Source organism: Erpetoichthys calabaricus, chromosome 5 (genome assembly GCF_900747795.2).
Source record: "Erpetoichthys calabaricus chromosome 5, fErpCal1.3, whole genome shotgun sequence".
Classification (NCBI taxonomy): domain Eukaryota; kingdom Metazoa; phylum Chordata; class Cladistia; order Polypteriformes; family Polypteridae; genus Erpetoichthys; species Erpetoichthys calabaricus.
Genome location: NC_041398.2, coordinates 154389584 through 154403482, shown reverse-complemented (window position 1 = coordinate 154403482; position 13899 = coordinate 154389584). Strand labels below are relative to the sequence as shown.

General features: G+C 40.2%; 1 protein-coding gene across 2 annotated transcripts in view; it reads right to left on the bottom strand.

Annotated features, from left to right (window-relative positions):
- The window catches only part of vldlr (very low density lipoprotein receptor), a 308802-nt gene that overhangs the window by 110058 nt on the left and 184845 nt on the right, over positions 1–13899 (bottom strand). For both annotated transcript variants that reach the window (XM_051927741.1, XM_051927740.1), the window contains exons 12-13: positions 5782–5900; positions 1236–1375 (exon numbers count right to left, since the gene is read on the bottom strand). In XM_051927741.1, coding sequence (XP_051783701.1) covers positions 1236–1375; positions 5782–5900 — 259 coding nt within the window. The remainder of the gene's footprint in view (positions 1–1235; positions 1376–5781; positions 5901–13899) is intronic.

Genomic DNA, 13899 nt, shown 5'->3' with positions numbered 1-13899 from the left:
AAGTGATAGAGGAATTACTGCCTAAAGCAAAGAAGTTTAAGTACCTAGGGGTCTTGATCATAAGCTAGAAGAAAAGGGATGGCGAGATGATAGACTGAATGGTGTGGTGAGCACAATTATGTTGTTGCTTTACTGATCTGTAGAGGTGAAGGAGTAGCCAATTCACCTATGGTCATGAGCTTTGGGTAATGACCAAAAGGATGATATCGTGGGTACAAGCAGCCAAAATGAGCTCTCTCCAGAAGGTGGCTGGGCTCTCCCTTAGAGAAAGGGTGAGTAAAACATCTGGGAGAGGCTCAGAGAAAAGCTGCTGACCATCCACATTTAAAAAAAGGAGACAACGGAGGTGGTTTTGTGTGTGTATCTGATATGGATGCCTCCTGGACACCTCCCTGTGGAATTTTTATGGGCACAACCAGCTGGGAAGACACACAAGGGAAGACCCAGGACTCGCTGGGAGGATTACATCTCCCAGATGGCCTGGGAAAACCTTGGGATACCACAGTATGAGTGGTGAAGTGTGGCTGGGGAAAAGGACGTATAGGCCTCACTGTTAAGATTGTTACCCCAGCAACCCAGCTTTGGATAAGTAGTAGATCAAAGTCATTACCTTACTTATGGTTGATAATTTGGAGTTCAAGGTTCTCACTCAAACTAAGATTTGTTTTAAAGGCCTAACTTTTATATAATACTGATTACACAGGTATCCTACAACCCTACTCCCATAATAGAATGGGTATTAGGGTTAGTTTTCTATTTATATTACTACCTGTTTTCTAGAATATATTAGAGTTGAATAAAGAGAAAAAAACATTAGGAAAAGTGGTCTTCTCTAGCATGATCATCCACAGGCAAGTAGATCTTGGATGGTCATTTGACCTATGGTTTTGTAAACATTGCCTGCATTCAGGAAAGAATGCTTTAACAAGACAATGCATAGTGTCCAGAAACACACATATACCTGCCCAGTGTATGCCAGTAGCAATCTCCCTTTTTTCATATTTAAGGCTTCATGGAACAAACAGAAAACTGACTTTCAATTAAGGCATTTTTAAAGGTGATCTGATTAGGCATTGCTTCACCAGGGCCTCCACGTGAAAGCCACTGATCAAGCTTTTGGGGTTTTAGCTTGTCCAGAAAGGCATTGCAACTTGCCCAAGTTAGGCAGCTTTTTGTAAATGCCCACACAACATTTTTCATTCTAGCAAATAATACATTTGAAGTTTGTCACTTACCTCAAACACTGTAAGAGAAAATGGATGAGCAAGATAATCCTGTGTCTGAAGGATCTTCCTTCGGTTTTGACCATTTAAATCCACACTAGAAAGCATATGAAGTTTGGAATCTACCCAGTAGAGACGTTTTTTTATTAAGTCTAAAAGGGATATGAAATTCAGAAAACCTGTGTTAAAAATAAAGATCTCACACACCCCACCCACCCCATCTCTCCCTCTTTATAATTTAAAGGGTGGATGATTAAACACCTATCCCACCTTTTGTACAACTTTATGTGCTACAGGAACAGGCAAATTAAATCCACAGAAAGGTAGCTTATCAAAATTATAAGACTAACAGGAGTCACTTTAACCTAAACACGAATCTTCAATGCTTTCAAACCGACCAAGAAAACAAATCAGGGTGGATGTTTGAGGTTACTTTAAAATAAGTTCAGCTGAAACAGAGAAACCAAGTTTGTGGGTACATTTTACACAAATGTAATATTTGGTTTAATGGTACACCAAGGAGGTTATGAAGCAATGTAGACTTAATTCGACAAACAGTTTCAAAAATCAAGAATTGAACCTTCCAAGTCACTATTCTATACTGAAATGAAGTTCCTATTCAACAAAACTGAATAAGCATAGTAGTGTTTAACACTAAGAAATCAAGAAACCTTATCAGTTAACAAAACTTGGTACACCATAGAACAAAATGTACCAGATGAAAGGCCAAGCCATTGACATCTTGCTGTAGAATTTTATCTTCAGCCTAGTCACTTAATTAGAATGGTTTAAGAACCTAATAGGGGCTTAAAAAAAAAAATTATAAATAAAAATACATAAATTAGTATTGAGTTCAGCATTCATATATGCTTGTTAATTGTAGCACTGCTAGTAATACTGTAAAGTATAGCAACCTGTAAGGTGAAATGGCCATTAGAATGATGGATGGAATACATTATGGTACTAGTAACTTAAAAGCATCTTGTGTATAGCCAGGTGAAAATGGAAAGTTCTTTAGCAAAAGAGAAAAGGTTTTACTGTATATACCATAACAGATCTTAATTGAGTTCACATAATATATACTGTATGCAAGATCTTGGGAAGATGGAACAGAACAAACTACATTACTACTATAGTGTTTCTTGATAAAGGAATCAAAAATAAAGATTGAAGCAAATTAAAAGCAGAAAAGTACAAATGAACAACATTGTTCAAAAGAATTAAAAGTGAAATCATTCAGTAATTCTTATGTCACTGAACTCCATGAGATGATTTGTGTGTATATCTCAAACATATAGGAATGGTTACATTAATAGCCTCTAATGTAAATTACCTTCTACCGCTAAATGCTTCTGCACCACATTCTCTACTTAAGTGCAAAATTACTACATACTCAGAAATTCCACATTCAAAGTGAGATCATTTTAACCACGGCTGCCAATGCACCACTCCTAAGGAATGGTTTACTACTGTAGTGTCACTGCAGAACAATAACATAAGCTTAACACTGCAGTGATTTGAGGCAGAATCTGTCAGTTTGAAAGGGCATCAAAAATGGGTGAGCACAGAAGAAACCACAATTTATATAAATACATGATGAGCCAAAATGAAGTACCACATTTCTCAAGGTCCTTGCGCGTGGTAGAGGGAGCTGAGCGAGTTGGGATGGAGGTCCTTTATTAGGTGATCCCTGTCCAAGTGTTCTTCAAAACCAATGAATCCATCAAATCGGAAAACAATTCTTTGGTAGGTGGCTTAATTAAGACAAACTGATACAACCTTGAACAGAAAATCTCCATGCCATCCTGTGACTGTACAAACGCCTGAAAACATCCAAGCTGTAAAGGCATCAATTATGCAGTCTCCTAGACGTTCAGCACACAAACATGCTTCTGCCTTAGGCATTTCCAACATGTCTGTAGAACTTTGCATGAGAACCTTAACTCTTCCATCAACACAAAATGGTAGTGCAGTAACTCACAGACTGGGAGAGCCATAGAGAGTTGTGCTTGAACATTCTGCAAACCATTCGAAATGCCATTGTCATGTGCAGTGACGAGGCACATGTTCACTTGCCTGGTTGGATAAATAAGCAAAACTTTCACTATTGGGCTGAAACCAACCCCTGGATATCTGGTGTACTGTTGCAGAATTTAGCATTGTAGGCACTTTTTGAGGAAGGGGGAGCAATGGTCACTATCACTTCAGAACGTTACATTGAAATGCTAGAGAACTTTGTGGCCCCAATTAGAAGAAATGGATGTAGTGGATGTCTTGTTTCAACAGGATTTAGCAAAATATCCTATGGCGTGGAGATCCATACAGTTTGCTAGAGAGGTTTCCAGGGAAGCTGATCTCCTAGCATAGCGATTCAGGTGTTCATGTTTGCCTGATCTCACTCCATGCGACTTCTTGTGGGTCTCTCTCGAGTCAAAGGAATACAAACACAGACCTCAAAACCTTCAAGCCCTCAAGGATGCTATTCCCCTTAAAACGGACGAATGAGTCATGCGAGCGTTCAGAAATCCTCTCGAAGAGTGTATTGCTAATGGCCACCACCTTGATTTTTAAAAACAGTGAAAAAAATATTTTGTATACCATTACTTGTGTCGTAATGAAGATTCTCTTGTAGCGTTTTTGTAGAACATTTGAAATGTGGATTATTTGCCTCACCCTGTAAAATTTGGCTGCATTTAAATCGAGTTAAACTTGCTTCCATCCACCCAATTACGCAACAAACATGAAATTTAAATATGGTACTGAAAGGCATTTCAAATGGGGAAACAGTAAACAGTTTACTTTTGTCAAATAAAACCACATTATATTAAAAATTCTAATATAATGCTAGAAATTTGATTCTGTTCATCTGGACAAAGCTTTTAAGTGGGAGAAATATTTCGAGACTTATCCAAGTCTCTTCCTCTTCCAAGTTCCTGGCCGCTGTTCTTAACCCGGTGGTAGGCAGCTCAAAACACCACATTCAGAACACATTGGATTTCGTGGAGAAAATGAGAGAGGTCATTATGGAGGCAGAAGAAACCTTGGTCTCATTTGATGTTACATCTCTATTCACTTGTGTCCCAGTGACTGAAGCAGTGGAGGTAGTACGTAAGAGATTACAGAATGACCCCACTCTCAGTAAAAGAACCTCTCTCAACGCAGACCAAGTGTGCCTGCTTTTGGAACTGTGTCTTCAATCAACATATTTCATATACAAAAGCCAGTACTACAGGCAGAAGCACGGGTGTGCCATGGGTTCCCCTGTTTCACCTATAGTAGCCAATCTATATATGGAAGAAGTGGAAAAGAGGGCTCTATCATCCTATCCTGGAACACCACCGAGCCATTGGTTCAGATGTGGATGACACCTGGGTGAAAATCAGATCTCAGGAGGTACCACAGTTCACATTAACGGGGTGGACAAACACATCAAGTTCACCAGAGAGGATATGGAAAACAACAAGCTAGCCTTCTTAGACTGTGAAATTTCCATCGTCAACGGGGGACATTTGAAAGTGGATGTGTACCGTAAACCCACACATACGGACCAGTATCTAAGGTTTGACTCTCACCATCCACTAGAGCACAAACTAGGTGTCATTAGGACTCTACAATACAGATCTAACACCATTCCCACAGACTCAGAGGCCAGGGAAGCAGAAGACCACCACGTTAAAAAGGCCCTGAGTAAATGTGGATATCCCAGCTGGTCCTTTGTCAAAGCAGGGAGGACACCTAAAGAACGCTCCAAGCGATTCATGAGAGAGGAAGGACATCAACTGCCTAAGCGAAAACCCTTAGTGATCCCGTATGTGTCAGGAGTATCGGAACAACTGAGGCGCATTTTCTCGAAACACCGGGTCTCAGTGGCTTTCAAACCCCAAAACACGCTACGCCAAAGATTGGTCCATCCCAAGGATCGGGTCCCACGGCACAAACAGAGTAACATAGTTTACGCAGTTAAGTGCCAGGAGGAGTGCCGTGAATTGTACATCGGGGAAACCAAGCAGCCACTGGCTAAGCGCATGTCACAACACAGAAGAGCTTCCTCGTCAGGCCAGGACTCCGCAGTCTATTTACATCTACAGGATAGTGGTCACTCCTTTAAAGATGAAGAGGTGCACATCCTGGACAGGGAGGAGCGCTGGTTTGAGAGAGGAATCAAGGAGGCCATTTACGTGAAAAAGGAACGACCATCTCTGAACAGAGGAGGGGGCCTAAGGGTACATCTGTTGCCATCTTACAATGCTGTGATTGCAGCCATTCCTCAACCCTCTATGAATGGTTCACACATCTACTAATCAGTGGACAATTTGCATAGCACTGATCAACTGGCCCTTTGTCAATGGTGCTAGTCTCTGTGATTAAGCAAAGGTACTGTTTATAAGGTTGGGGAAACCTGCAGTCAATTGAGACTGAGGAAGAGACTTGGATAAGTCTCAAAATATTTCTCCCACTTAAAAACTTTGTCCAGATGAACAGAATCAAATTTCTAGGATTTCCTTACCTGGATTATTGAGCATGCATCGAGACATCTAATATAATGACCAACACCTACCAAGAGCTATGCCATTAGGCCACTGAATGTCATCGATCACAAGGAAATGTCGATCTGCTCCATTCATTCCAGCTTTTTCAATCTTTGCAGGCTCTCCCCAATCAGACCAGAAGAGAAAACTTAGATCAAAAGTAGAAAGAAAAAGGGTGAAGAAACAAAACCAGTTTACACATGACAAATACTTAAAATTACAAAAAAATCAGTTCTAAATAGTTATAATGGGGGGTGGGGTAGGGGAAGAAAAGCAGTTCTATACACAAGCATGTCCAGAATTGCTGATGCAGGTTATTTAGTTTTGCAAACACACCATGGTAAAGGGTTTTGAAATTGTGTTCAGCATTTACTGTATCACTTAAGCAATTTAATCTAATCTGTTAAATGTGCAATTACTACTTTCAATTTAAACAGTCAATTAAAAAAGCTCAAATTGTTGCTCTACTGTAGATGTAGATTCAACACCTGAATTGGTTATGCAAATTGCTCTTAGAAAGGAAAAAAAAAAAAGTTGTGCCATAGTGTTAATTTTAAAAAAAATGATTGCATATATACATTTTCGGGCAGCACAATGGCACAGTAGTAGTGCTGCTGCCTCGCAGTTAGGAGACCAGGGTTCGCTTCCCAGGTCCTCCCTGCGTGGAGTTTGCATGTTCTCCCCGTGTCTGCGTGGGTTTCCTCCAGGCGCTCCGGTTTCCTCCCACAGTCCAAAGACATGCAGGTTAGGTGGATTGCCAATTCTAAATTGGCCCTATTGTGTGCTTGGTGTGTTTGTGTGTGTCCTGTGGTGGGTTGGCACCCTGCCTGGGATTGGTTCCTGCCTTGTGCCCTGTGTTGGCTGGGATTGGCTCCAGCAGACCCCCCGTGACCCTGTGTTTGGATTCAGCGGGTTGGAAAATGGATGGATGGATGGATATATACATTTTCTTCACCAGTCACTGCCACATGTTTAGTCCGTTTAGGCCATTAGGCATGAACTTATCACAAAATGATTAAAAACCATTAACCAGCTAGAAGGACAACAGTTCATCTCGGGGCTCACTATTTTTTCTCTTTCTGCTTTCTCCCCAATGTCAACGTGGGATACTTTAAAGTCAGACAGTAGTCTGATCAGAACTTTAACCCCAACCTTGTCGAGCTATGAGTTAGCAGTGCTAACCGCTCTACAGTTTGCCACCTCTAAACTGAAATATTGCACAGCACACTTTTAAGGAAATCCACTCAAATTAAAAAAAAAATAAACCCCACACACAGTATAGACCACACGAAGGCTTCCTTATATAAATAAAAAAAAAAAGCTGTGCAATGTATCATCAATAATAATAAATATTATATACAGTATGTGAAGATCAGCCTGGATGACAGACACCAGGACACACACAAGTTCCTTCTCTTCTGCCGCCCTCATTCCTCCACTCGCAAAGCTCTTTCCTCTGCCTTCCGGCTCCTCGAATGGAGTGAGGTGGCCCCTTATGTTGTACCCAGATGTGCTCCTGATGAACTTCCTGCAGCACTTCTATATATCTCTCTCATAACACAGAGATTAAATATCAGGATTATAACCGTATAAAGTGATTATTTCTGTGGTTATATATGCAGCATCTAGCCAAGTCCAGCAAATCAATTAAATGTTCAACTGGAACAGAGTTGCACACAAACTATTGATGGTTTGTTACATCCATCTCCTGTCCCATCACTTTTGATACAGAATCTAGGAACATCTGCCTTTTCATATTTCCTTTTCACTACAAAGGAAACTGGCAAGAGTGTCAATCTCATTTTGTATGATGTATTCTTTGCATTTTGAGGAATTTTGCTATTTCAGCAAGTTTGGAATCCTTGGACAATGTATATTCAAACAAATTAATGGAGACTGGCAGAGATGTTGTAATTACTTGAGACTGGGTGGATTCATTGCTACCATGAAAAGAAAGCTCATTTCACAGAGATAACTGCACTACCTCCCCATATGCTTTTAATGTAGTATTTAATTTCTGTCGACGCGTGTTTATACCAGTAAACATGATATAGTTTTTGACAGACTTCCAACCACAGCCATGATTGGTACCAACTTGGATTAAAAGCACGAGGCATCGGACTACACATTTGTTTAGGAAAGACCTGGTATGGGTTGGGTTAGTCCTCCATTACTCAGACCACTTAGACTTTTCAGGCGTAAGAACTACACCACTACCTGCACTGTGGTCCAAAATGGCCAGGGAAGGTTTAACATTACTTCTAGAACTGCCCACCTGATCTGAAGACATCCGTCCTGATGCCTGGATATTACATCCAACAGCAGCAGTACCTGAATTGCTGATCATAAGCTTTGACTTGAGAACCAAAAAAAATGCTACAAGGTGTTTATGGCTTCTTTAAGGGATTCCCAGCACAGACTACCCAGGTAAAGTTTGTTTAAACTGTGTGCCAAAATCAACTCTTGTAAAATGTTCAGTTTTAAATACTTCGTAGCTAGTAAGCTAACAATTTTAAATCTTCAAATAAGTAATCTTATTCAAACAAATACTAGTAGTGAAATAGTGAATGAATGAATGGTGAATAAAAATTTACCAACCTGAGATTACATGTTCTTAGCTCATTTTCTTTGAAAATGTTCAGGGACACATCAACTACATACTGTAGTTGGTGCATCAACTTCTAATGCTTGGTGTTTCAAAATCCAAATCCCTAGTATCTGTTTGGATAACCAAGAAAATAGACCAGCTTGATGACTGAGAGAAACTACCTGCAATCAGGGCAGTTTGAAACTAGGTATAACACCTTCCCCTGTGCTACAGACTTGAATCCAACAATACAATAGATGATCAGCAATTGTTTTTTAAACTTCTGAGAAGGTTGACAAGAAAAATAAACCCAAGCCAGAGTTCCCATCTCAGCTGAGGAGTACAAAAAAAGGCCTGTCAATTCAATAAGTTTTGATTGATGGCCGACACATCCCTGGTGATGAATCATTCTGAATGCTGGTGACCTCAAAAAGGAAACTTAGCTGCATATTCCATTCGTGATAAAGAACAAGCTGTAACTGCACTATTCAAATACATAATTTAGTGACATTGACAAATTTATGGTATAATCTGAACAAATTACCACTTACAACCGTTACTTACAGCAGCAGTTCCGTATTTCAAAATCTGGCATGAGGAAACAGAGGTTTGTGGACCCAAAGAACAGGAGGACACAGTATGCCTGCATGCATTCATTAAGTGCAGTAAAACTGTCCTTCATTTAACATATAGACACCGAATTTGTTCAACGAGGCTCATTAAATCATTTCATTATAACTAAACTGTCCTCTTGATTTGTTCAGTTCAAAACAAATCAATAGCTCTGAAAACCTAATTTTATATATTGTTCAAGATGAATATATTCTAAGTCTTAATATTTTAATTTCCACATAATCACATTTTAATCAAACTGAGCAACACTTTCACTGATAAATGTGACAGCAGATTATATATTTTCTGTCTATATTGTTTGTATATGAGAAGCTACTTGGATATTTACTTTAACATAAATGTATAGTTTAAAAACCCAGTAATGTAGCAGGTCTACCAGGACCATGAACATCAGTTGAGTAACAATAGGACCACCACACAAGGGTTAAAACCAAATAGGTTTTCAAATAAAAATTCCAATCTGAGTGATAATACATTGCATTGCTTGATGTGCTGTTAATGGGTCAAGAGACTATGGTAACTTTGTTAAAGAAATTTGAATGACAAATTTTTAAAGTACCATCCATTGCAGCTTTAAATTCTACCTTGAACTCTCAAGCTAATGTTGCTGGCTGCCAAAGAAGTCACAACAACAAGCCACACTAACCAGATTTCTTTTTCTTTGGTTATAGTCTTGAATAAATGAGCACTTTTTCTGTTGTACATTTTGTGAAAGGGCTTAGATATTTGGACTTCAGTCTCCACACATGCACTTCATGTCAAAATTTTGTCATTGGTATTAAAAACAGGAAAGTGTTTTTTTAGGTGGTTCAACATTTCTTGCATTTTCGGTCATCCTACACTTCTAGATCTTTGTAGACACAGAACACAAGTAAAATGTATGTGTTCCAAATAATATATTTAGCCTATACAGCTCTAGGTACCTGACTCCGATAAACAAGGCTTCAGTTGGGAGAGATTGTTGCGGTTTTTTGCGACGGTGGAAGGATGGTATAGCAGGCTTATCAACACATTTACAAGACCAAAGATGCTGATGGAGAGGTGCAAGCTGATTTAAGGTGGGCCAGATTTTTTTTTTGTAAGCTTTGGTAATTCTAGTGTTAACCATGTTGAGAATGAAAAACCTTGAAAGCGCTGGACACCACTCCTATCACTCCTAAAACAAAAAACCACGAAACAAGATATTACCATTTATAAGGCATCTTTTTGATAAAGAAAAAGTGCAAAGCATCAGCACAGACAGTTGAGAGCCTTCAGCATGACTTCAAACAAATAGAATGAGCCAGCAACTTCAATCATGATGTGAAAAGCACACAAATAGTTTCTCTCACATAAACCATCTGTTGCTACGTGCATTGCCCTGTGTGCTACCACAGCAGTAGCACCGTTTTGGAGCAGCAAGCTGCTGCCGGGCTATTTTCTGGAAAGCGTATAAGACAAGTTTCTCACACAAAGTCAATACAATATGACCCACTTAGTTTTTTTTTTTTTTTATGACTGAATTTCACCATTTCCACTTTATTTTGATCATATATATGGTTGCACGTCTGACTGTTCTTTGATCTCAGAGGCACAGGGGTGTAGTGTAAGCACTGCTGCCACACAGCTCAGGTGACCTTTTTGGTCACAAACTCTAGTACAGTTGGCAGACATGTCCCTAGCCCTCAGGTACACTTTGATGATTACACCATTATAATAGAGTCAAATCTAGTTCAGTTAGTCTGTCCCCATTGCCTTTAATGCATCAATGAGTTTGGTGATATTGCATCAGACAGATACCGTCAAATGGATGATTGATGACCTTAAGCCACGCCCCCAAATGAAACTAGCAAAGGGTTGATTGAGCTTAAGCGTCACCCCAAAATATGACAATATAAAAATATGAAAAATATACCCCCGCCCCTATGGGTGGGGAAGGGTAATGAGGGTTGGATAATTGATCATCTCTAAACCCTGCCTTTTAGGGTGGTTCTTTTGTAAACCATGCCCTTATCACACCCCATTAATTCCCACACCCGTGAGGTACGCCTTTGTCTCTCTAACTGCCTATAGGGTTAGGGGAGAGGCGTGTCGCTCCCCACCCCTGCTCACCCCCGACTGTGGCAGGAGACTAAAGTTCTTGTATAAAACTAGTCACTTAGTCATTCTGGAAACCCGGTTTTCATTTTCTTAGGAGCATTCACAAGACCATCCATTCTGTCTGCTTTGTGTGTCGTGGCGTTTTCACTGAGTTACGGGACCCTCGATTCAGCTCAGCTTGGTACAATTCTAATTGTGCTTTGAGCCAGGTAGAAGTAAAAAAAAATGCTCGGTGGCATCTCACGGTGGCAGTATCCAAGGAGGAGCTTATCATTCCCAAATATAAAGGGATCGGTCACGAAGAGGTGGAGGAAAATCAAGAAAATGAGAAAACGAGTGAGTGAAATACATCTTTATATATAATCTTCATTTGGATCTTGATCTTTTTGTCCACAAATGAATTAGAAGCAGCAGCACTAGGTGGCAGTAGAGAGACAACTAAAACGTAGGCATTGCATTAAGAATCTCCTCCAGGCTTATAGTACTGAAGACTGTAGTACTCCAGTCACACCTCAAAACACAGACATTCAAACTAAACAAAAATTGTTGTGCTTTAAATTAACTAATCTTTATATATAATCTTCATTTGGATCTTGATCTTTGTTTGTCCGCGAATTCATGTTCCCCTGACACTGCCTTGGTTGTTACTTTTCTTTACAAACACGGTCGATAGCACTCTGTTTAGATCTGGCGTCGACACCTGCTTCGTTGTTGAGACTGTTTTTTTTCTGTTTCTATCGACCGTCGTTGGCAGCACTTTGTCCAAATCGAATGTTCACCCGCTTCTTGGAGTCGGCAGTCCGAGTATACAAGTCAGACACACTCCTGTGATTTTCCATCAGTCAGCGTTTGGAGTTCAAGAAAGCAGCATTGGTTTTTCCTTACTCTTTGGATTGCCACAAAGTAACCTGTGAGATTGGAGAAAGGCTGAGAAGAGATCGTGAGAGGAAACGACAGCGTCATGAAAACGAGAGACTGTGAACGGAGACAAGCAGAAATGCTCCTCCACCACCACATAATTACTATTCGGACAGTGATTTTGAGTAGACCGTTCCTATCGAATCAATGTCCAAGGGTTTTGTTTTGTAACTTTTTTGTAACTCCCTGTTCTCTTGGCCTCTGAGGTGGCAGAAGTCCTCAACACTGATGCGCTCCGAAGAATCAACAGCCGCTGCGGACTACCGGTTTTGGCCGATTAATCCTCAAACCAATGCTGCCTACTCTACTCCAGACCAAATGATGATGACCGACACTAACCTACAACCCCGCTACTCTGCTCTAACGCAGGCTGAGGAGATAGCCATTCACACCATGTGGCAAGAAAAGCCATTGTCGAACTGGTAGATGCTCTGGCCGCTTGGAAAATATCGCCCAAGGATACCGATTATGGGGTTATGGACCTTGAACAAACGGATGGGCCCCTGGGTGAAACACTTTGAAAAAGACTGAAACCGATCAAGAGTTTGATTGCGGCTCTGCTGGACATAGTCAATCTGGACCTAAAAAGTACCTGTCATGGGTGTTTAATAGACCACCCCAGCCAGATACAGCATACTTGTCTGAGCCCGAGTCTGTTTATTGGATTGGCCACTTTGAAGTTCTGTTTTCCGCAAACCGTGGCTCAGGAGCCTGGTCATAAAGACTCTGGGTTGCTTCAACATCTTTCCGCCTTTTCACAAGATTCACGCGTTTGTACAAAATGCTGTCGATGACCTGAAAAATGAACATTCTATTAACGAGGCTATTGTACAAGCCTTTCATAACATGGACGATGACTTCAACAAAAATATGTGAAATAGTCGATGCCGTATCTAAATGCCATTTTTCTGTTCCCGATATGACCGATGCACCTTTGTGGTTTTACGGGGAATACGACAGAAAAATCAGATTAAGTGTCTGAACTGAATGTGCCTGTGCTAGAACATGTTTTTGTCCGTTTTTAATCGTGCGGTTTTGAATTTTAATATTGTTTTTGAAAAAAATACCAATAAGGCACCATTTAATTTTTAAACCGTTGACATTTTTCTTTCACCGTCGACGGAAGGTTACATGAAAAAAAGATTATTATAACCCGGCAAATCCTGGCAGCTTTGGGGGAAAAAGACTTTGAAAAGAGCTCTTGAGGTTTCTGGTCAGAAAAGTAATGACCATCAGATGTCGGATTGGTTATCCAGTCAATATGCTTATACAATTCACAAACCCACTAGAAGGCATTTTAGGAGAAATTAGGTTTACTAGCCAACCCGCAGCGTACCATACGCCGCATAATCAGGCCACTTTTTTAATGATTTTTAAGCACAGGGAAAAAATTAACATTTGAAAAATCCGGAGGAGAGGGGAAGGACGCCCATTACGCCCCATCCGTCATGCTAGTCTGTGGATTTCTCGTTCAGTAACCTGTGAGTAGTGATGGGCGGAGTGAAGCCTCACGAAGCATCAACACGTTTGAAGCAATTGTTTCAGAAATCGTATCGAAGCATTTGACACTCACCTCTCTCGTGACACCTCCTGGACATTTTCATTACAGAAACTTATGATGCATTTCAGTGACATCTGTTAAAAATCGTATTGCTTTTATTTTTTCGTAGCTACAGACTGACAACGAAGAAGGGTTCATCAGCAGCTTCTAGTGTGTGATGTCTAAAAAATATAAATATAACTAACTCCGACAGGCTGAATGTACTATACGATAGCAAGAGTTAAACAAAATAAGACGCCTCACCTCATTCATTCCCGGCTCTTTCAATTAGTATTTACTTTTGCACTGTATCATTATAAATCGCTCCTGTTATTAGTATTATAATTAACCCTGATCTTTTCTTGAGATCACATTTAATAGTCTTAAATG